Raw genomic sequence first — 24,579 nt, 5'->3', positions numbered from 1 at the left:
CTCAGTGTATTTCTCAGTAAATGTACAGTGCTAGGGATGTTTTCTGAAGGATCATCTTAGGTGACTAATCAGAAAAGTACTTGCTCGCCCCCTGCTGTCCAAACTGGTAAAACTTGCTTTCAATTTTAGAAGAGAAACATGGCCCCATGATTAGATGTTTTCTTTAACAAAGTAGTTTATTATTGCATAAATGTATGATGTGTTTCTGTGCATGTGGATGCATGTGTATTGTGGTGAACCTATGAGGTCAGAGGACAACTTTTAGGAGTCAGTTCTCTTCCGCAGGTTCTGGGGACGGAGCTCAGGTGGTCAGGCTTGCATGGTAAGCACTGGTACTCATTGTGTCATTTCATCAGCCGTGATAAGGTATGTTTGAACATGAGCCATGTACTGTGTTAGCGTCACAAAGCATGCAGTGTATTCATAAGAATCAAGGAGGCAACTGTACTTGTTGGTGTTTTACAGAGAACATGGAGGTACTTCTGCCAGAGATTGTCAAAGGCTGATTTTAACTCAGAAAATCTGCATTAGAAACAGTCATTGCTTTATAATTCTGATATGAATTCTGGACTACACTGTGGAAAACGCTGTACACCAGATTTACAATATTCTCTCTAATTCACATTTCCTAACACAGAAAAGAAGGTCCAATTGCATTTAGCAGATAATACAATTTCTTTGTCTAGTTTTGATACTGCTCTCTTGCCATCATGAAACTCAGTGACCACTTCTGCAAACATTATCTGCATGAATTGCTATAAAATTAACATTTTTCAGTTACTTGATGTTTTTGGTATGCATGTAGATATATATGTTCAAAGCAGTGAAGAAAGCCCTAGTGTTTACTGAGCTGCCTTGTATACATTAACATTTAATCTCCATTCTAGTTACAACTCTGAAGATGTTAAATCATTAAAGACCACTCAGCTGCTCTGTGATGGAGCCAGCTGGTGGCAATCTGTTTGCTGCCAAAGTTGGTATGTCTTCTACTTTATGAGGATTTGCTGTACTTTATGTTGTAGCAAATAGCTTCTGGGCTTTATGTCCCCTGTTTTCTAAAAAAAACTGTCAAAACATTTAATGGGAATGTTTATCCAAAGTAGCCATTTCAAAATAGAACATTTCAGCTCAAAAATCTTAAGAATTTGAAATATACATCCATTTTAGAGATTTTAATTCATATAACAAGGTATCTATATTTTCTTTACTAATATAAATCATAGGTAGACTAAGTAGCAAATTACCTACTAAATATGAGGAAATTGATATGCATTGAGCTTTATATTATATGACTTCATTTTTTCTTGTAGTGGTAGTTATTAAAATGATTATAGAACAGCACAAAATGCTTAAAAGCAAGTGCATACGTTTTAAAATTCATTTGACATGCTTACTTATATTTTGCTAAATGTGCAATGTGCCTGGTTTGAGGTAAAATACTACAGTGAAAAGAAAAGTCTATATTCTTTTGAGGCTCTAAGGAAGGCACCCAGCTTGCACTTTAGTGAGAGCCTTTGATCTGCCAGTCTTTTCTCTTTCATCAGGAGGGCCACTGGAGGTAACATCCTAACAAACTCTGCTCACACTGAGGTTTTTAATGCCGAGTGGTCTACTTGTTAATTGTGTTTAGAAGCAAACTATAGAAAAGGGCTGGAGAGATGGCTGAGCTTAAGAGTGATTGAGGCTCTTGCAGAGGACCTGAGTACCTTTCCCAGCACCTATTTCAGGCTGCTCGCAACTGCTTTCTAACTCCTGCTCCAGGAGATCCAACCTTCCTCTTCTGTCTTCCATAGACACATACACACACACACACACACACACACACACACACACATACACACACGCGTGCACGCGCGGGACGGATGGGGAGAGGGAGAGGGAGAGAAAGGGAGAGACAGAAAGGGAGAGAGAGGGAGAGGGAGAGTTGTCTGTTTTTAAGCCTTATGCAACAGGGCATGTGTGGAGGATTCTTTAGCTTGTGTAATAATGCCCTGTTTCTTCTGGTCTCTTCCACCATACCTGCCTTACTCTTTGCTTCGTGCATAACATTCTCTCTGCCTACTACCTGCAGTCCTCTGGTCTCCCATTTACACCTTCATAATCAATAAATTTCTGTATATAGTTTTCAGTCTTACCATGTGGCACTTAGTTAAATGTCAGTGTGAATGGTTTATATAGTACTGCACCCCAGAGAAAGTTTTATATGATGCCAAGTATATAGGTATAAAAAACAGGCATACAAATATTTACTGATAATAAAACATGAAATTTATGGAGCTGGAGAGATGGCTCAGTGGTTAAGAGCCCCAGCTGTTCTTGCAGCGGACCGCGGTTCGAATCCCAGCACCCACATGGTGGCTAACAACCACCTGTAACTCCAGTTCCAGGGGATACAACGCCCTCTTCTGACCTCTGCGGGCACTGCATGACATGGGTGCACTTACATGCACTTACACTCATACACATTAAATTTTAAAAACATAAAATTTATTTTTGATTTTTAATATACATGGAATTTTGTCATTTGTAAAGATGAAAGCAAATTTGCATATTAATGAGGATATACTTATTTATTCTTACATAATTATATCTTGACTGAATATTTGATCATTCCAAGCATAGAACATCTTCAGCATTTTCAGAGTTGATCCCTATTTGATTCTATAATCGTCAATGCCAAGAACAGATCTCTGCTTTGCATAAACACCATGGCAGAAATATGTTTAGGGTCATTTCAGAAATTAGTGGAAATTTTGTCCTAATGTGAAGACAAAAGTCACTGATTTTTGTGTGTGCATGTGTGGTATATGCATGTGTGTACAGGTGCATGAATCATGCAGACACAGGCCGAAGGAGGGCGACCGGTGGCCTGCCCTTTCAGACAGGGTCTGCCACAGAATCCCGAGCTTGGCATGTTTTGGCTAAGCTGGCTGGCAAGCAAGCCCCAGCTCTCCTCCTGCCTCCACCGGCCCCCTCAGCATAGGGCTTAAAGGAGCACTTAATTCCTGGCTTCCATGAGTGCTAGGGATCCAAACTTAGGCTCTCTTGCCTATGCAACTAGTGCGCTTATTCAGTCAGCAACTCAAACACAAAGTTTTAAGATCAAATATTCTAACACAATACAATCCACGAGTATACTGTGATACGTGCTGAGGAATAATGGTAGGAAAGTGTTAAAAGTTCTTGTTTTCTGTAGCCATTGTTTTTATAAGAACAGAAAACTTTTTAGAAAATTATTTAAAATTATGTGTATCTGAATGTGGATGTGTGCACATGAGTATCGATGCCCATCAAGACCCAAAGTGTCAGGCCCCTGGAGCTGGAGTTACAGGCAGTTGTAAGCCACTGATATGGGTACTAGGAATCAATCTTAGGTCTTCTGCAAGAACAATATGCCCTCTTAACTGCTGAGCCATTTCTCCAACCCCCAAGAGCAGAAAAAAATTTTAATATTTTATTTATTTTGATATTTTATGTGTATGAGTGCATTGCCTACCTCTGTGTAAGTGCATCTGTGTCATGCATCTGCTCCCAAGGTTGGGTCAACAGACATGCCTTCCCTTAAACACAGCTTCCCTCACAGAGCTGACCTCTCTCACAGAGGTGACCTCTCCCACCCGAGCTGACCTCCCCAACAGAGCTGACCTCCCTCACAGAGCTGACCTCCCCCAGAGCTGACCACCCCCACAGAGGTGGCCTCCCCCGGGGGTTGCCTCTCCCAGGGCTGACCTGCCTCAAGGAGTTCTGCTCACCCCCTCACAGACGCAGCCTCCATCACAGAGGCTGCTCACCTCACAGAGGCCGCCCCCCTACTGAAGTCGCCCCAAGCCCAGAGGCCGCCTGGATCCCACCGTCTTCGCGTGCACAGCACAGACGGCCTGCGCCGCGGTCCTTCGATGAGTAGGGCCCAGAACTAGGATCCGACCCCCTTTTCATGCGGGCGCGTCCGTCGAGGGCGAGCACATCCGCACCTGGGAGAGGCCGCCTGCTGCGCGCCTAGTGCGAGCCGCCCTGACCCGCCCCACAGGCCCGGGACGCGCGCGCCGCCGGTTTAACGGTCTCGGCCCAGGGGCCCCGCCCGACCGGCCCGAACCGCGAGCCCCGCCCCCAGCCCCTGCCGCGGTGACACGGGCCGCCAGGCGACTAGCACCGGGAGCCGTTCCCCGACGGCAGCCGGGCGCTGGGCCTCCTTATCTGAGCTGAGCCCCGCGACGCCGCGCCGGAAACCCTCCTGGATCTTGAGGCGGTAGGTGAGGGGAGGATACACGGGGTGGGATGGAGGGGAGGCCGTGGCCAGGGCCCCGCCGCAGAGCTGGAGGAGGGGGTTTGCTGAGGGCGGAGGGCGGGGGAGCCGCGGCCCACCCGCAGGGACTGCACCGCACGCACCGATTAGATGGGCGGTGCTGGGAACTCTGTCCAAGACTTCCGACAGTCACAGACACCTGTGGCCTGCATAGGTTTCAGCTTTAGTTCTCAGAAGTTAAATTGAGTCTTACTGAAAGATGTTTCAAAAGACTTTGGTTTTCTTTTACTGCTTAGAAAGAGGTGGGAAAAAGATGAGATTTATTGCTGTTGGATACTTTTTGCATTAATTTTTTCCAAATAAGTCAACTCGATTTTAGTAATATAAATGCTGTTCACCACCTAATGCTGTTCACCACCTAATAATTGGATTTATCTCTGCTCTCCTATATTTTCTGTTACTCTTCATCAATCATTTTATCAGTACAGTAATTTTTACTTAATAAGCAACATTTGGTTTTAAGAACTACTTTATAATATTTTGGAGTTGGAAATGGAGATGAAATCTTACCTAGTTTTCATATGGAAAATATGCACGGGGTAAATAAAAATGATCTTACTTCTTAATTGTAGGAGCTCTGCCGGTATTTGCCCAAGAAGACTAGAATTTTTTTACTTTTGTGGTGCTGGGAATAGAACTGACAGCCTTCTCACAGCCTAGAAGGAGGCACCTTACCAAACCCAAGGCATCCCTAGCCCCAAGAAGCCTAGAATTTCAAAAGGAGATGTACAGTACTCAGCCCTTGTAGCCCAGGTTGGCCTCTAACTCACTTTGTAGCAAAGGTTGACCTTGAACTCAGATCCCCAGTGCAGGGATCACAGGTGTGAGCCTCGATGCCAGATTTTTATTCAGTTCTGGGGATCAAACCCAGGGCTTCGTGCCTACAAGGCAAGCACTCCCATCAGCTGAGCTGAATTCCTGGCCCTATATTTCTTAAACTCTTACTTATGATTAGTATGGCAGTAGACCATATCTACAGAATGGGGAAAACATAATGCCATAATTTTGTAAATTGAGGAAATGGAAAGTATTAACATATATTTTATTCACCAAGGGTTTATGAATAAATATGCCTTCTCCTAATTAATTTTTCATCAGTACATAAAATTTGTCCATGGAACAGTACAGTCACTCTCATAAGATTGGAGACAGTGCATGAACTTTATAGTCAAATCCTCACTTCTTTCTGGGGATTTGGGTTTCTGAGTCTCTTGTTTCTCATCTGTAAAATGGGACTAACCATTTTTTCAACAGTTAATGTGTGGTGCAAAGTTAAATGAAGTAATATTTGTAAGGTATTTAGGAGGTAGTAACATCTCAAAATAGTCTTTTAGTTTAAGGGCATCTCTGCTCAGTGCTGATCACATCCAAATTGCTCAGTTTTTGTGCTTGTTCTCACACCTAGATTTTAGAAAATTCCATATTAGTTCGTAATTTCAGAATTAATAGAGCCAACTTTTGCAAAACAGAAAAAGAACCAAGGATATAGTTAATATTTCCAGATGTGGACTAGCAACTACAAGTTTCTTGACTAATAGCCCTATTATTAGTTAACTAACACTATTCATAAGCAAGTTGCCCTTCAAGATCATCTGTTAAATTTTGTAAGCTTGAACAAATCCTCCACTTTATTTAGCAACCATTCAAAACATATATTAATAGAATGAATATTTTTGAGATACCAAAATGTCCTTCTGAAACATCTATGCCATGAAACTGTGCATTTGCATTTTTAAAAAGACAACTTTATTATGGGCCTGCTATGTGCTACTCAGTGTTAGTGGTGAGATCCTGCTTCTTATGCAACCATGGTCCTTTGTACAAATTGATGAGGTAATGCCTACTCTAGGTAGACTGGCAGCATCAAGGGAAGCTTGCTCAGCTCTGTGGATGAAGCAGGCATAAAGATTTAAGTTCTTTTCCACACCGACTTAGTAATTCAGAAACACCTTTATTATTTTTAAGTAAATTGGATTGTGGTTTTTGGAGTTTTGTCTTGATTATAATCCCATTGATCGGTTTTATAATTGTCTTGTGAACACTTACCCCTTTTAATAATACACTGATGATAGTGTATGGTATGCATTGTGGTTTCTAACTCATCCTTAAAATGTCAGTGTTTCTGTGCAGGCATAGTTTGCTTTTTTAAAAAAAAAATTAAACAGTATGTGTGGAACCTTATTTTCTAATTTTCTGACTGGTACGGATTTATATGTGGTGATTCCTAACTGTTTTCTTTCCAACTACCAACTGAAAGGTAGGTGACACTAAAAGAGCTTTCATTTTCTGTTTACTTGTTTTACAAAATCATATAATAGAGTTCTGTAACTCCCCAACTCTTCAGAATCCCCAGTTTGAATACTATGGATTTGCCTTGCTCAGCAACTGGAAGAGACTTGGTCATCTACAACTCAGTTTCAGCTGAGTAATGGAAAACAAAGAACTGTGTGCCAAGGTCTTCTATTCTTTTGTATTCTGATTCACTACTGTCCTATGGGAAACAGGATGGAAAGTTACTGTGTAATAGCACTAGGGTCCTCATCAGATTGGTTAGGGGGAACATGAAGTAAAACAACATACATTATAGTCAATTCCAGTTACTACTAGAGTGCTTTCGACCTTTATTTAAAATACTCCATTTAGAAGATATTCAATATATATTTGAGTGTGTTTTTTGCTTCCTATTGTATTAAAGCTATGATATGAACAAATAGAGACAGCATTGATTTGTTTGGAAGGCTAAGTATCATATTAAAATACTACTAGGTAACAGAAACATAACAAAGCGAGATAGGTCCTAACTAGGAGTGCTAATTGGCTTATCCCCAAACATCAGGCAAAAGCAACTGAGATTAGTTACCATAGTTAACTTTGAGAAATTATATTTCTGTTTGTAATGTCTGAGTTATATATCTCTAAAAGGTTTTAAATAAGAGAAAGCATTTCTTGGAACATGTTAGTAATTGTACTTTATGTTTGAAACAGTAAGTTGGTCTTACAATTTGCCCAAGACCATATGGCTAGAATTATGTTTAGATGACCAAATGCAAAACCAAATGAGGTCTTACTTTTGACTTACCTTGATGCATATCAGAATTTAGAAAGCTATGTACCCAGGTTTTGTGAACATGAATATGTCAGAAAATTTTAGTTATAATGAGAAAGTACTTAAACTTATTGACTTTATTAGTAAAACTGATTATATTGAAGATACTAGGATAAGGAGAGATGGCTCCACAGTTAACAGCACTGACTGCTCTTGCAGAGGACCCGGGTTCGATTCCGAGAACCCACATGGCGGATATGAACCGTCTTTAACTCCAGTTCCAGGGGAATCCAAAGCCCTGTTCTGATCTCCACAGCATTGCACGACACGGCTGCACTCACATACATGCAGGCAATACACTCATACACATAAAATAAAAATAATAAATAAAATATTTTTTAAAAGATAAAGTCTAGTTTTGTGGCCTCAGCTAATTCACCACATATTCAAATAGGCGTATAACATATATTTTGGAAAAATTAATAAACAAATAGGGACCATTAGAGAAGGAAGGTAAGAGGAATTATTATACTACTGTTGACCTACTCATCAAAAATTAGAGGACTTCATGAAAACATTTTATTTTATGCTGGCTATTGAAACATGAGGATACTTTGTAAGGAAATAGAGCTTGATCTCAGTCTTGAAAGATGAACGATAAAGGGGAGAATGAGGGCACTCTAGATACAGATTTCCAGATACATGGAAAACAGAATTAACAGTTCAACAACTTAGTGAATATCCACGGTCTACAAGATGCTGCTCATACTAGAGACATACCCGAGAGAACTATAATTTAATAGTGGGAAGGAATCTAAGAGGAATTAGAGGAAGAATGATTAGTATGATCAAAACACATTGTATACAAGTATAGAACTTACAAAGAATGAATTAAAAAGTTGATTAACAGATAATTGCAAGTTACATAATAAGTACCAGATTGGAAGAGGTGGTTTTGTGAACATATTAAAAGGTTTCTTAACAGGAGCTTGAGTAGTTTAACCTGAGAGTGCAGTAGAAAGAAAGGTTGAAGCAACAGCTGTATTGTAGAGTGTTGTCCAGCAGTCTGGGTGTAAACATAGCCTTTATTTCCTAGTCTCCTGACCTTGGGTAAATTACCTTATTTTTCTAAGCCTTATCTATAAAATGAAGATGACATATTAGCTTTGACTGACCTCTTATTACATACTAGGTGTTGTTCTAAGTGCTTCTTAAAAAAATTATACTATTTAGTCTTGGCATTAAGCTTAAGAAGTAGAGACTATTATTATACATTGTTATATAACTAGGGGGCTGGAGATGTGCTATGAATCCAGGCATGCTTGCATGAAAATTATTATTTTGAGAAAGGGCCTGGGTAGCCTAGGATGGCTTTGAACACACTATGCATCCCATTTTGACTCTGACTTGGAATCTTCCTGCTTCATCTTTCTGATGCATGCCACTCTGCCTGAGTTCTATGAATGGTACCTCATTTACAGAGTTGTTCATAATAATAAAATATATAGAAATGGCTTATCATAGATGCCATAGATATAAGCTCCCGTTTCTATTATTAATAACCAAGGATATGGTAGGTTTCTTTTTGTTGGGTAGTGTTACGGAATGAACCTAGGTACTTGTGCATGCTAGGCAAACATTTTGTCATTGAGATATCTTCCCAGCTATTTCTTACATTTTTATATTTGAGACAGGATCTTGCTAAGTTGCCTAGGCTGGCCTTGCAGCTCTCCTGTCTCAGCCTCTTGAATAGTTGAGATTACAGGCCTGTACCACCAGGCCCACCTTGGTGACTTTAAAGTTTAATGTAGGTAAAGTGATCATGGTTTCAAAAAGTCTAGTTGCTCAGGGAATGCTTGTTTCACCTCTACTTTGTATTCATTCCAAATATTGTGTCAGTTGCAGAATATGTAGGGTGAATAAATATTGTTCCTCATTTAAGAAGAACCTGTTCCTTACTTTTGTCTATTAAGAAAGGAAATAAAGCCAAAGTTATAGTATAGTACAATATTCAGCCCCAAGTGTCATAATGTGGGCATATTCTTGGTATCCCAAGATCATAGATGGGGAGCATTTAAATCTCTCTAAGAGATAGTCAGAAAGATGATTTAAGAACTACTATGGTATTAGGAGAAAATGGTAGAAAGGAAGAAAAAATAAGATACCCTTTGGAAGAAGAATGGAAAGGAATTAACGACTAATTGGGTAGAGGCTGTAACTTAAATCATCAAATTGAAGAGATCTTTATCAAAGGGGGGTTATGGGAGTTGGTGAATACTTTGAGGAATTCAAGAGGAAAGACTCTTTGACATCAAAATATCTTCATGTTTTTGAAGTTGCACTGATAAGCTATGAACTGAAATAGCTGTAGACAATTAGAAAAATGGGACAAGAGTTTTAAGAGGCAGGTGCTAAAGGTATACATTGCATCATATTTATCCATGTATATAGGTGGCTGTAAACATGAGAATAGATGAGATTAACTAAGAGGACTAAAGCTAAACTGAGCCATATCCTTAAATTTACAACTGGAGCGCAGAAAGAGGGATCAATTAAAGTAGTTAGAAGAGGCAGAGGAACCGGAAATAAGATGAAAAATAAAGTTATATAAATTAAAGGCAGAAAATATTTTAAAGGATTATACAACTGTCATAAAAGTTATAAAGAAATCTGAGGTTATTGCGCATTTTAAATTTTTTGTCTGCATTTTCCTCCTTAGTGTCTTCAAATGAGTATTGTGGTTATTTGTACATATGTAAAAGATCTTGATTGTTTTGTGTAAACGGTAAAAATGTGTTTTCCCTATTTAAGTATGGAACCTCAAGGTCTTTATGACAATGGAAACCAAAAAATTGATTGGCAAACCGCTTCAGCCAGCAAGACCTGTTCGTCATCTCTCTTCTCCCCCAGGTGAGTAATAGAGTGCACACTTTTTAAGCATTAATTTGTCAGTGGTTAATTAGTATTTGACAAATTAAATGATTTACAAAGTAATTATTTGAGGTGGATATTATAAAAAGTAATAAAAATTAATTGATGATCCTTTCTGTTTGAAGAATTTATGAATGTTATCTAAATATAAAGGTAATTAGTAATCTACCAGTCCAGAGTCTTCCAGATCAACCAGGGTAGGAAGAAGTTTTTGCCTAAAAGTAACGACATTTTTTATGTCTTATTTTTACAGTTAATGGCTCTGGTCAGAGACATTCCTCATATAAATTGTACCCCATGATTATGATCAATGCATAGCAGTCATGCTGGAGAATTAGCCTTTTCAAAGACATGCCTACATATAAAACAAAAACAAGAATCTCAGTACCACACAGGATTAGAGATTCTGTAGTGATGAGGTTGTACTTGTCCTCCAATAGGACTTAGGGATGTGCTTGAGCTGTAACATACCTAATTTGAAAAAGCCTGACAAAAATAGAGATCTCTAAGTAAGCCTGGCCTCTTAGCTCAGGTCTGTAATCCCCCTATTTGAGAGGCTAAGGCAAGAGGATGGCAAATTCAAGGCCTACTTGGGCTACAGAGTCAATTCAAGCTCAATTGGGCATCTTAGGGATAACCTACCTCAAAATAAAAAATACGGGCCAGCAGGATGACTCAGCAGCTTGCCACCAAGCCCAAAGATCTGAGTTCTGGGACCCACATGATGGAAGGAGAGAACCAACTCCTACAAGTTGTTTTCTGACCCGGACACATGCACTGTGGTATGTGTACACACACACACAAGCATGCGTGCACACACACACACTAAATGTAACAAATTTTTAATTAAATATTCAAAACTGTCTGGGCTATAGATCAGTGGTGAAGTGTGAGCCTGGTATGTGCAAGGCCCTGGGTTTGATCTTCACTATCCCTAGCCCCAAATCTTAAGATTAAATTTTTTGTTTTGTCCACAAAAGTATTGTTTGTACACAGTTTTGCAGTACTTGATAACTTGTTGCTAGGATGCCTTCTGTGATCTAACTTAAGTGATGTACATGCAACCTGTTTAAATTTCTTTTATTCTATTGAACTGAATTAATGGACTGCTTAATAATAAAGGAAAAATGTCATCCTTTATTTTTACTAAGATAAAGCAGAAAATGTAGAAATGCTATCAGTTTCTGTACTGTGTTCTTACTCCCATCCTTGGTTCCTACAAGGAAATTGTCTGCATTTGGGCATGTTTCTTTTCAAGATAGGTGTGACTTAGGACAGACAAGTGAATCTTCCTGGACCACAATGTAGCTGTGCTGATCCCATGCCCTTCCGTGGACTGGAAGCAGTTGTGCAGAATCAAATCTTAGATTTGTATCATAAAGGGAAAGATGCAAAACCATTGGCTGCCACTCCTTTTTGTGAGCAGCTTTTGCCAGCACCGTCTTCATTTCTGTTGTCATGGATTCTCACTGAACCCTCCCCTCCACAATGACTGTGTAGGTGAAGGAAGGGAGCACAGGGTGGATACATAATGCCTCATTGAACTGTAATCCTCTTAAGATACAGCAGTGAACTAGGGGTTTAGTAAATACAAACATTTGGGACTTTCTCAACATGCTTCCATACTTTGAATAGCTCAGGTCCCCCCAAAAATCTCTTTTCTCAAGCTCAGATGGAATTATTTCTTTTATGGAACTTCCTGGTATCCCCAAAGTAGTTCTGCCATTCCCTAATAATTTTCTCAAAATCTCACAGTAAGAATATACTTTACTACATTATCAAATTGCATAATAATTTTTATTTATGAACTTTTTTATACTTGAACTCTTAATGCTTGCATTTCAGAGGGTTGACTAAATATTTGTTGAATAATGAACTATGACAAACATAGCAGTGCCAAGAATGTCACAAACACATGTGTTTTTTAAAGTACATATATCATTTATTGAACACATGGGTGTTTAAAACAGACTTTTCCTCTTCTGACAGGACCAGTGTTCCCTTTCAACTTTCAAAATGAATATCCATGCAACACTCAGCGTTTACAAAGTGGAGGTGGCAGAGTAAGTCTTCAAAATTTAAGAGATTGGGTCTGGGGATAGCTCGGTACAGCACGTGCTTCCCCGGGTACATTTCAATCTAAATACACATTTAGTTGGTATAGTAACACGTGTTAGGTGGCTATTGCTGGATCCTATGTTTCAGACATCTATTAATATAATAATAGAATGGCACCTGTATACTATATTAATAAAATGTCACCCATATACATCTTAGCCAGCATTTAAAAATATTTAAATATATTTTTATGTGTGTAAGTGTTTTGCCCACATGCATGTATGTAAGTGTACATTGGCCATGCAATGCCCACAGAGGCTAGAAGAGGGTGTTGGAGGCCCTGAAACTGGAGTTATGGGTGGTTGTTAGCCTCCATTTGGGTGCTGGAATCAAACCTGGGTTTTCTGGAACAGCAATCAGGCCTCTTAACTGCTCAGTCATCTCTCTAACTGCTTACTCCGCTTTTAAAATCTAAACATTTTCCTGTATTTTTCTAAAAAATTTAAAAGAAAAGCCTAACAATTCAAAACCCTCTGTATATCTTTCGCCAGTTTCGTTTCCTATCCTTCCCAGATGTAACTCTTCTGTTTATTATTTTTGGACTGTTTCTGCAATAAATAGAATTCTTTTAACTGTCTTATAATCTTTAGGTTTATTTTTATTTTTAAGTATGTATAAATGTGTGTGTGTCTGTGGATTATGTGCACATAAGTACAGGTGCCTGTGGAAACTAAAGGCATCAGAGCTCCCAATAGCCGGATCTACAGGCCATCGGGAGCTACCAGATGTAGTTACTGGGAATTGAACTCAGTTTCTCTGAAAGAGTCATCTCTCCAGCCCAAAATTTTTTAAATAAGTAATAATACATTGATTTTATCAGTCTTATTTCACAGTAATACTTCTATTAAAAATTAAATTTTTACTAAGTGAAATAGTCACAAAGTATAAAATTCAAAATGTACAAAGTTATATTTCATGGAAATTTTCCCCCTGGTTTGTCTCCTTCTGACATATTTCCAACCTAAGTAACCTTTCTTATCCGGATATTGTCAGAAGTAAGCTGTGTATGTACAAGCATTAACATATTTATAACTAGAATACTAGGCAAATTTAAAACAAATAGAGCAGCTCTGTGTGTGCTGACATAGGAAAATACTTTAGCTTGTCAGAACATACCACATTGCTGGTCCACTTCCTGTTGATGGGCTCTTGTTTCTATTTTATAATAAATGTTACAATGCCTATTGCATGTTTCATTTTTTTCTCAAGTTTGAGAGGTTCTCTGTGATATAAAGCAGGACAGATTAATATTGCTAGGTTAAAAGGTGTTCTTCAGCTTTTTTTCCACTCACTAGTTGATATCTCCAGTAAACATTGCTTCTAGGTGTTCATGCCTGGACATTCTAAGTTCATTAGCTTTACTATCTGTCATTTGAGTTATTGTTGTTTCAGTTTCATCAAATATTTTATCCCTGTACAATATGAGTTACTATTTTTCTAGCTCTTGGTAACACTTTCTGTGCTATCCTCTAATCCTTCAGCTTTTCATGAAGGCTCTGATGTTTTCTATGTCTTTACCTTGGTATTGTCAGACTTTGAGGTTTTGTTTTTGTGCAGTGGTTGAGAACTCCTGTCTTTGTTGGTTTTCATTTTTGTTGTCTCTTGCTAGAGAAGTGGACTGTCTTTCCATTGTTCAGTTTGGCTACTTACAGTTTTGCACATGTGCTAATTGCCAGCTCACACCACTTACTCATTTTTTTCTTTTATTGCCTTTTTCTCATGCCTGGAAATACATTCTGCATTTTGATTATTGTTTTTCTATATACGGTAAATATTTTCTTTTCATGAACTTGGTCTCTGAGAGAGTTGTTTGATATTTGGGGAATTAGTGAATTCTAAGAACAGATGTCAGGTTTATCCTTGTATTTTCAGGACAAAGCATAGTGTTCCTTGTGTCTTGAATACGCTGTGTTCTTTAAGTAAAAGGATTCATCAAAGCCTTTGCTAACCTATTTGACACCTTTATAAGAATTAGAAGAAAATTACAGAACAGTGTAGGTTTTGTTACAATAATGTATATTGGTTCTGTGAAGGATGCTCCTTTAATAGACAGCCTTCACAACTCCATGTAGTAGCCCTGAATTTCAGAATCCAGTTCATCTATCTTACCTGTTATTTTGACTTGGACACCAGACTCCTCTGCTCTTTGCTTTCCTTGACTGTGATATTGGTGATCAGACTTACCTTTATATGATTATGGTGCTTAGATAAAAAAGCATAGAGATAATCACTTTGCAAAACTTTTAGTAAGTATGGTTTTACATGTTTTGAAACATTTGACATAATGATTATTTTAGTATGACAGTATAATTTTAACTTTGTCTTGCACTTAGGTAGCTGTTACAAAGCTAATCTGTTCATCTACTAAAATTTTAGATTTGAGAAATGCATTTTTATACTTATTTATTGTGTGTGTGTGTGTGTGTGTGTGTGTGTGTGTGTGTGTGTTCAGGCATCTGGAGGTCAGAGGACAACTTGTGGGTTTCAGTTTTCTCCTTTCACCAGGTGAGTCTAGTCATCAAGTTCAGGTTGCTTAGGCTTGGCATCGAGCACCTTTACCAGCTGAACCATCCTCCCAGCCCAAGAAATATATGTTTTTCATTCTTGAAGTGACATATTGTTAATTTGATATAACAGTCAGGAAGAATATTGGAAAAATCTCTAGCATTTTCTTTTTTCTGTCTCTTCTTAAAACTGCTATTACTTGCCTTTTCTGAGGATTTATTTTGATGTCTGAGTTGTGGAGCACCATCTTATTTTTATTCTGCCATAAAGTTAGATAGTCTTTCTATCTTTAGGCACTGTGATATGGTAGCATTTGTAGAAATTTAAGGAATGGCTTATAACTTGCCAATAGAGCAACAACTGGGAGCAAAGACGTTTATTTTTCAGGGTATGTGACTCTAAAGAAATCCCCTTCAGTCAATTATGATGGTCATGGACTCTTGGCACAATAACCTTTGTCAGTATGAGAGTAGATCATCTTTTAGGGGTAGATTGCATAAGTTTATAGGACTCGTGTATGAAATTAGAAGAACATTGTCTGTTTTGTCCTCTGGGGTTCTCTAGTATCATAGGTGTGTTTTCTACTTCTAGGGAGAGTAGTGGATAACCAAATTAGAATTAGATTGTCTCTTGATGAGCAGAGAATCAGAAGAAAAAGAGTGAAAAATGGATTTTTAAAATGTCATCAGATTACTTTAGCCAATCTCACAATAAAATATAGTTCAAGTAGAATCATAAAACTTTCGTCTCCTTAGGACATTGTGTGCCACCACTGCTTCTGATGTAGGCTTTTTGTTTGTTGTTTTGTTTTGTTCTGTTTTGTTTAGTTTTGTTTTGTTTTTGGTCTCATTACTTGAATCAGTTTTTATTACCTCAGTTTCCCAGGTGTTAGGCAAAACAGCTCATATGCTCACTTTGTTTTTAATATTTATTTTTATTTATATGTATGTACATGTTTCTGTGAGTGAAACATATATACAGGTGCTCGGGAGAACCAGAAGTGGGTGCCAGATTCCCTGGAGCAGGAGTTAGAGGGGGCTTTGAGCCACTTAGTGTGGGTGCAGTGAACTTCTGTCTTCTGAAAGAGCAGCTCTTATACACTGAGTCACCTCTGTAGCCCTTTATGTTTGCTTTTAAACTGGCCCAAGATCATCTTTGTATGGAATTTTAAAAGTAAATAATTTTTGTATAATTTTATACATAAAAATGTTTTAATCAATTGAAAGATCTTAGGATTATTTATCTTTGGTACCATATATTTTGTCTTTTAAAAATCATTATAATCTGGTAAAAATTGTTTTGCAAATATATTTTGAAAGATACTTTAAAAATATGTTAAATTTATTCTTTTACAATTTCATACATGTATATAATAATGCATTTTCATCATAATCCACCCTTCCATCCCCATTTTTTTATCCCTCTCCCACTCAATCAGGAACCCTTCTTCCCAGTATGTCCCCTCTTAATTTCATGTCTTTTTTTACATAACCCACTGAGTTTAATTAGGGCTGCTTGCATGTGCATAAGTATGGACTTATTTACATGAACACCTTTCTACTGCCTACATCCCTAAAGAAAAATGACTGCCTCTCTTCCAGAAGCCATTAACTGCTAGAAGTCCTGAGCTAGGGTGAGATCTCATGTGTCCCTCCCCCATCCATACTGGTGTTGATGGGCTCAATCTTGTATGGATCTTGTGCTGACCATAGCTGCTGTGAGTTCATGTGTGCAATGACCTGTAATGTCCAGAAGACAACAGTTCACAGTAGTTCTCCCTATCCTCCAGCTCTCACATTCTTTCCACTCCCTGTTTCTGAGGTATTCCTTGAATCTTGGGGGATGAGGGTGATATAGATGTCCCATTTAGAGCTGATCACTCAACAATCACCTCATCTCAGCACTTTTACCAGATACAAATCTTAGCATTAACTACTGCCCACTGAAAATAAAGCTTCTTTGACAAAGGTTCTGTGGTTTTTAAACATAAATATTTAGAAATGAGTTTGATGTGTCCATTTAGCAAAACAATAATAGATTATTCCCTTAGGGCTCTAACTGCCCTCAGCCATGCCTTTTGACCAGATTTATACAATCAGATACAAATTATCTTCTGAGAAGTGGGCCTCAAGTCCAATCAGAATGTGGCTGGTTACCATCATAACATTCATGCCACTATTGCACCATTGGGCTCATCTTGCCTGGAAGGTCATTGTAGCATTCAGGGTCCACTGTTGGGTAAGACCATTTCCTCCACTGGTCTGTATAGCACCTTCTAGCATTACAAAACTAGCCTGCTAGGATTAAATTTTCAGGTCAGTTCCAGCTTGATTTCTCTTTGTTATGCAGCTGAAGTATATGGTATCTTCAGCAGTAGGGTCTTAATATTTAATTCTGATGGGCATCCAAGAGTAATAGCAATAGTCTGCATGTTTTAGGGCCTCCATAGCCAATGACTCACAGGGAGGTGTGAGACTCCTGTCTCCGTATATAGACCAGGCTGATCTCAAGTTTACAGTCCTCCCTCCTCTGCATCCTGAGTGCAAGTTTATAAGCATATACACTATAACATCAGTTTTCTGCTGTTCATTTTAAATGGTGGTTTATTAGTTGACTCCTTGTAATTATCTTGATCAATGTTTTAATGATTAAAAATACTTCTGGATTATAAACTATACATAAAACTTTTAAAACCAAATTTAAAAGTACATTTTCTTCTTACTCAACAGTGTAAGACAAATGGAATGCAAGCCTTTTCTCAAGGTCTTAATGAACAGCAGCAACATCAGTCTCCAGTTAAAAAAGGTGAAGTTTTACAAGACTTTTCAGATTTTTATCACAGAGTATCTTTGCTATTCATATAAAGTTAACTTATTTTGTGATTTGGATATAGATTTATATGGATAAGAAATTTTATTATATTTTTAGCTTAATTCCTCTCTGGATTGGTCATTGTAGTAGCTTAACTGCTGTAAAGGCAATACCAGAATAACAGTGGCCTAAACAAGATGGACGTTTATTTCTATGCTTTATATATTATTCAAACTCTGAGAATTGCACTGAGTAGCTCTGCTTCAAGAAGTCCGTGCTGCACCAGCATCCTCTTGTTTCACTGTTTATGCCATACTCAACAATGACTTCTATCTCATGACGCAAGATAACTGCCCATGCTCCAGCTCCCATGTCCTATGTCTAGCCACCAGGAAAGAGAAAAGAGGCAAGTTAATCTTAACACCATGACCCAGCAGTTGCCTGTGTTACCTCTTTCTATTTCTAGAATTTAGTTATGCTGTCTGTAGTGACAAAGCAGACTGGGACATACATGTAGTCTTTAACTGAGCAAATGGTTAATTCTGTTACTGAAGCAGAAGGAAACAAACACTCTTGGGAAAGATCCAATAGTCTCTCCTATACTAGAAACATCTGTAAATATATTCTTTATATTATTATAACTGTATAAATATGACTGCCTAGGCAAGAACAGCATATCTCCTTTTTCACACGATGCTTTATTTTCTTCTGGAAATATTGTTTGCTTTGTTTTTGTTTATAACTTGCTAAATATTTCACTCAGATGCTCAAATAATGCTAACACTATAATGGAGTTTATCAATTCTTTATTTTTTTTCTCATAGAAAGGGCTTTCCTTTCAGAATCCCCTTTATCCCATTCCAGTATAGACTAGTTCTTCCATACCACTGTTTATCTTTTGTCATAGAATAAATCTTTACTTTCATAGGACAGCCCTTTCAAGTTATTTGATTTCTTTTGGTCTTCTTTCCTCCTCTCTTCCTGTTTCCTTTCAAAACTGAAGCAAACATTGTCATTTTAACTACTCTGTAAAGTAGGATTCTATAGTTTTTGTTACAGTCAAAATGTGCAACCATCATTCTTACCTAACTCTACATTTTTGTTATTCTTGAAATAAGCTGCTAAATGGGTCCATTTAGCACTTAATCCTCACTTTCTCATCATCCTAAGAACTGATAAATTCAAATCTACTTCTCTTTGTATGGATTTACCTTAATTATGGGCATCCCATAAATGGAAGTAGAGAGCATTTGTTATTTTCTCTTGCTTCCTTTTCTATGAGGGTCATACATGTTGTACATGTTTCAGTATTTCTTTTTATGACTGAGTGGTATGCTGTTGAGTGGAATATGCCACATGCTTATCAACTTATCAGGTGAAAAGTGAACATTTGGGGTGCTTTCCCTTTTTTGGTCATTATGAATAAAGTTGCTATGGAGATTTATATGTACGTTTAAGAATATTTTCTTGCATTTCTCAGGTATATGTCTGGGAGTAGTCTTAATAAATCATATGGTAATTTTGTTTTCAACTTTTTGAGGAACTGCCAAACTGTTATTTACAATTTTCCATTCTCAGTAGGATTGCACTAAGGTTCCAATTTCTTGATATCCTTCTTGTCATTTAAAATGATAGCCATCTTAGTTGGTGAGAATTGCTAACTCATTGTGGTTTTGATGTGCACTTCTCTTTTCATGTGCTTATTGGTTATTTATATTTGTTCTTTGGAAATGTGTCTAAGTCTTTAGACGATATTTGGTTGGATTTGTCTTACTGATTTCTAAGAGTGTATTGGTTACTTTTCTCTTGCTCTGATGAAGCACCATGAGCAAGGCAACTTAGAGAAGGAAGAGTTTATTTGGCTTATGGTTCCAGAGGGATTAGAGTCCATCATGGCAGGAAGGCATGAAAGCAGAGGTGGGCAGAGCAGAAAACTGAGGGCTCACATCTTCACGCACAGGTAACTGAGACAAATTGAAAGTGGGACCAGGCTATGAACGCTCAAAGTCAGCCTCAATGACATACTTCCTCCAGCAAGGCTGCACCTCTGAAACGTTCCATGACCTTCCCTAAACAGCACCACCAGCTGACCAACAAATACTTGGTGCCCATGAGGAACATTCTCATTCAAATCATCACATGCCACACCCTGACCCCCATAAGCTCATGACAATATCATAATGCAAAAATGCATTTAGTCCAATTTAAAAGTCTCCATAATCTTTAACATTCTCAGCACTGTTCAAAAGTCCAAAGCCTCTTCTGAGATGCAGGGAATTCTCTAAACTGTAACCTAATGCAAAAATAAAAAAGCAAGTTACATACTTCCAACATAAAATGGAACTGAATATACATCCCCATTCCAAAAAGAGGCATGGGGCGGCATAGTGGAGAAATACAGGCCCAAAACAAGACAGAAACCCAACAGGGCAAACACTATATCACATCCTGTGTCTCCATATCTTATGCCTGAGATTTTAGTTCCCAAAGGCTTAGATGACTCAGCCCCCTCCATCTTTGCTGCTTACAAACATGCATTTTTCTCTTGGGTTTGTACCACTTCCTGTATACAATTCTCCTTGGCAGATGGTTCTGGCATCTCCAACATCTTGGGGTCTCCACTGCAAACCAGGTTTGACCTTCACAGCTTCACACCATGGCCTCTCAGGGCTTCTTGGCCTCCCAGTGCCTTCTTTTCATTGAGACTCCCCTGCTATACAATGTCTTGTCTCAGGAAGAATCAATGACCCCCTCACTCTTGAATCTTTCATGTCTTTAAAGGTAGCACCACATAAGTACATTGCCAAGTTATGCTATCATCTTGGGATGGACTTTGGTCCCCTTCATCTACAATACCAGTAACTTTTGTACATTATGGTTTTCCAGGAGCAGAAGCTTAGCTGGGTGGTAGTCTTGCCCTGAGGACAGGCTTTCCATTGCTACACTGAAGAAAAGGAAGCATCTCAGTAATGGTGCTAATCTCCTTAGCAAAGAGGGCCTCTCTTCCTTTTGTTTCCTAGCTCTCTTTTCCTTTTCAAATTATATTTTGTATTTCTTTCTGCCCAACTTGCTCTTTTCCATTGTAGACACATGCATAACATTCACCATTGTAGACATATGCATAATATTAACCATTTATAACCGTACCATAGATTCAGCAGTGGGCTGTCTTGAAATTTCCTGTGCCAAAGAAATTAGTCCATTATGTTTTAATTTAGCCACAGGTAGCCAGATTCTTTGCCAAAATAACTCAGTTGCTGTTTAAGTCCTTGTTTCCAATTGCCCTCAGAAACATCTTCAGCTGGGCCTCGACTAGGATGGCCCATTAAGCTCTGCTTACAACATTCAACCACTTTTCTAGTCTAGACTTCCAAAGTCTTCCACATTCCTCCAAAAAACAGCATGGTCAGGTTTTCACAGCAACAGTGCTCTCACTTTCTCTCTTTCTCTCACTCTCGCTTTCCCTCTCCAACTTCTGCATTTGTTGCTTTTCTGTTGCTGTGATAAAACACCATCACCCTTAAAGGGTGTGACACTGGGTAGGTTAACCAGGCACCAGTGGATGAACCCACACTGAAGGGCATTTAGGGACACAAATTTGACTCAATAAGCCTTAAAAAAACACAATATATATAATAGAGTACATGAAATCAGGTGGAGGGTAATGAGGTGCAGATAGGATGGGGGATCTAAATATGATCAAAATAATTGTATATAATTCATAAAACTTCAATTCAAAATAAACAAAAGACACCATGACCAAAGCAACTTAGAGAGGAAAAGTTTATTTGGCTTACAGTTCCAGAGGGATGTGACCATTATGGCAGGGAGGCATCTCAGCAGAGGTGGCTGGAGCAGAAAACTTAGTCTTCACATCTTCAAGCATGAACAGGAAACAGAGACAGACACACTGGACCTGGAAGATACTCATTCAAACCACCACAAAGAGATTCTTTCCATTTGGATACTAACCCTTATCAGATATATGATTTTCAAATGTTTCTCCTGTACTTGAACTTGTCTTTTCATTTTCTTCTTTTAAGGCACAGCATTTTAATTTTGATGAAGTCTGATTTGCACTTTTTTCTTTCATTGCTGTTTTAGAATTATATTTTTTAAATTATCCAGTCTTATGAAGATTTATCATTGTTTCCTTCAGTATTTTATATTTTTATAACTTTGAGGTTTTGGTCCATTTTGAGTTCATTCATAGATATTATGAGATAAAAGTCCAGCTTCATTGTTTTCCTGCGACTATTCAGTAGCTATGTGGTAGTCTCTTTATTTTTCCACTGAATGACCTTGAATGGCGTTGACACCTCCGTTGGTAATCAGTTGACACAACCATAGATGTTTGCTCCTGTACTCTGAGTTTCCTTCCTTTGTTCTATATTTTCACCCTTCTGCCAGTACCACACTGCTTTGATTACTGTAGCCATATCGTAAGTTTTGATATTTGGTAGCATAACCCCCCACCAACATTATTCTTTTTCAACGAGATCATTTAGGCTATGTGGAATTCTTTGAAATTCCATGTGATTTTTAGGATCAGTTCCTCCATTTACCTAATAGAGGCCATCAAAACTTTGATAGTGATGACACTGAATCTATAGATCATTTGGAAGGAATATTACCAACTTAAAATACCATGTCTTCCAATCAGTGATCAAGGCACATGCTTGTTCCAGCTGGTACTATCTCTTGGTGCAGGAATATCTGACAAATAGATTAAGCTTTTAATATTATGGAGTTCAGAGAAATCTGACCTTTACAGTTGTTTACTAGCTTATTGCTCTTGCGGAGGGGCACACTTTTAAAGTTCCTGACTTGACTTTTCTGTGACACCACTCATGTTTTGCTTGATTCTCATATTTTCTTCCTTTTTAAATTTATTTCCTCATTTTGCTCAAATGCATTCTTTCTTTTTCTTTAGACCAGGGTATCCCTGTAGCCCCAGCTGGTCTGGAACTTGCTGTGTAAACCAGCTAGCTTCAGTCTCATAGATCCACCTGCCTCAGCCTCCCAAGTCCTCGGATTAAAGGTGTGTGCCACTATGTTGGCTCAACTTCAGAAGTTTGATGCATTCTTCAGAAGTTTGATGAAGAAAAATATCAAGGACCAGAGAGATGACTAGTGGTTAAGAGCGCTGCCTACTCTTGCAGAGGACCTGAATTCAGTTCCCATATGGCAGCTAACAACCATCCATAACTCCAGTTCCAAGGAATCTAATGCCCTCTTCCAGCCTCTGTAGGCATTGCATGGCATGGGTTCACTTACATACACACAGGCAATACACTCATACACATAAAATAAACAAAAATAAAATATTTTTTAAAATATCAAGCAAGTGATTTCCCCCCAGGTTTGTCTATTTAAAAACAGATTCCTTTATTCTACTGTCACACTTGATTGATAGTCTTGCTAGGTAAAAAATGTCATTTGAAGATGCGTTCTCAAACATGCATACCAAGTGAAATAAGATATATGAAAAATTTGAGCTATTTTAAGTTTTCATTTATGTGAACCATCTTGAAAAGGCAAGTCTGTAGAACTGTAAATTAGAGGAAGGGTGAACTTAGTGTCAAGACTTGATATCTGCAGTTGGAATATTTTTGTGCATTTGTTTGGTAATTTTTCTTCATTTTCTCTGTTCCTTTCTAAAGCTCCTATTTCAGCCCATTATATTAATAACATTATTTCACTAGAATTGACTCGAATTTTCTGACATTTCCTTAATTATTTTTCACCTTACCTTTCCCCCCATTCATAGTTTTCCTTGGTTTCCTTTACCAGCATCAGAATCTGATTCGAAATTATTAATCCTAAGTTCTGGGTCAGTGCTCATTTCTATCACTGAAAGCGTCTTTTAAAAAAGTTTATTTTTTAGCTTTAGATACTTAAGTGACAATTGAATTTATTCTTATAATTGTTTTAATAGCTTTTGTATAATCCTCATCGCTATTATGTGATATAAAATGTATTTATCAAATCTGTAATCATTATGCCAAAAAATCTGAATTACTGTAATATTTTGTATATTGTTAAAACTGTAACTTTAATTGTAAAAAAAATTTAAAATAAAAATAAATAAATAAAAAAATAAAAAAGTTTATTTTTATTTTGTGTGTATGAGTGTTTTGTCTGAATGTAAGGTGTACTGCATGCCTGCAGTGCCTGCAGAAGCTTGGAACTGGACTTATGGATGATTAACCGTCATGTGGGTTCTGGGAACTGAACTTGGGTCCTTTGTGAGAGAGCCAGTGCTTCTAACCACTGAGCCTGCTCTTCAGCCCCTCAAATTCTTATTAGTCAATTTTTAAAGCATTACAGCAGCAGTAGCTACCTAGTCACTCTCTTCCCATCTTTCCTATTATCCAAATTTAAAATCTCCTACCCTCAAACTTCTATCCCTGAAGAGTTTTATAGAGATACAATTTAGACGTTATAAAAATAACCATTTTAAATATATGCTTTATTGTCTACTTGATAAATTTTCAAGAATTTTATAAGCTTTACTTTATTTCAGTTTTAAAATCTCCATCACCACAAATGCACTCTGTACATGTGCATCAGTCCCATTCCCACACTCAATTTCAGGCAGCTTTTGCTATTTCTCATTTCTAGATGTTTCATGTCATTGTATCGTAAAATACGTATTTATTTGTATATAACTGCTTTCACATAGCAGTTTTTAAAGGTTTCTTTACATTTTGGCATATATTACATTGAAATTAGTGAATAGGAATTCCATTCTATTTTATCAATTTTAATTACTATGATTTTTTTATTATTGTTGATAATGCTCCTATGAATATTTGTCTTTGTGTGGGTTTATTTTCTTTCTCTTAGTTAGAATAGCTGACAT

The 24,579-nt window shown here is 37.8% G+C and overlaps 1 protein-coding gene across 1 annotated transcript in view; it reads left to right on the top strand.

Annotated features, from left to right (window-relative positions):
* The first annotated feature begins 4,028 nt into the window (after positions 1 to 4,028).
* CUNH8orf88 (chromosome unknown C8orf88 homolog) overlaps positions 4,029 to 24,579 on the top strand; it is a 26,344-nt gene continuing 5,793 nt past the window's right edge. Inside the window, exons 1-4 of the mRNA XM_017796763.2 lie at positions 4,029 to 4,246; positions 10,161 to 10,259; positions 12,270 to 12,343; positions 17,633 to 17,708. Of these exons, the coding sequence (XP_017652252.1) occupies positions 10,181 to 10,259; positions 12,270 to 12,343; positions 17,633 to 17,708 (229 nt within the window). The 5' untranslated portion in view covers positions 4,029 to 4,246; positions 10,161 to 10,180. The remainder of the gene's footprint in view (positions 4,247 to 10,160; positions 10,260 to 12,269; positions 12,344 to 17,632; positions 17,709 to 24,579) is intronic.

The sequence above is a fragment of the Nannospalax galili genome, unplaced genomic scaffold, assembly GCF_000622305.1.
Source record: "Nannospalax galili isolate Female #2095 unplaced genomic scaffold, S.galili_v1.0 scaffold872, whole genome shotgun sequence".
NCBI classification, from domain to species: Eukaryota; Metazoa; Chordata; class Mammalia; order Rodentia; family Spalacidae; genus Nannospalax; species Nannospalax galili.
The sequence above is the reverse complement of the archived record's forward strand: the minus strand, read 5'-3'. Positions and strand labels throughout refer to the sequence as shown.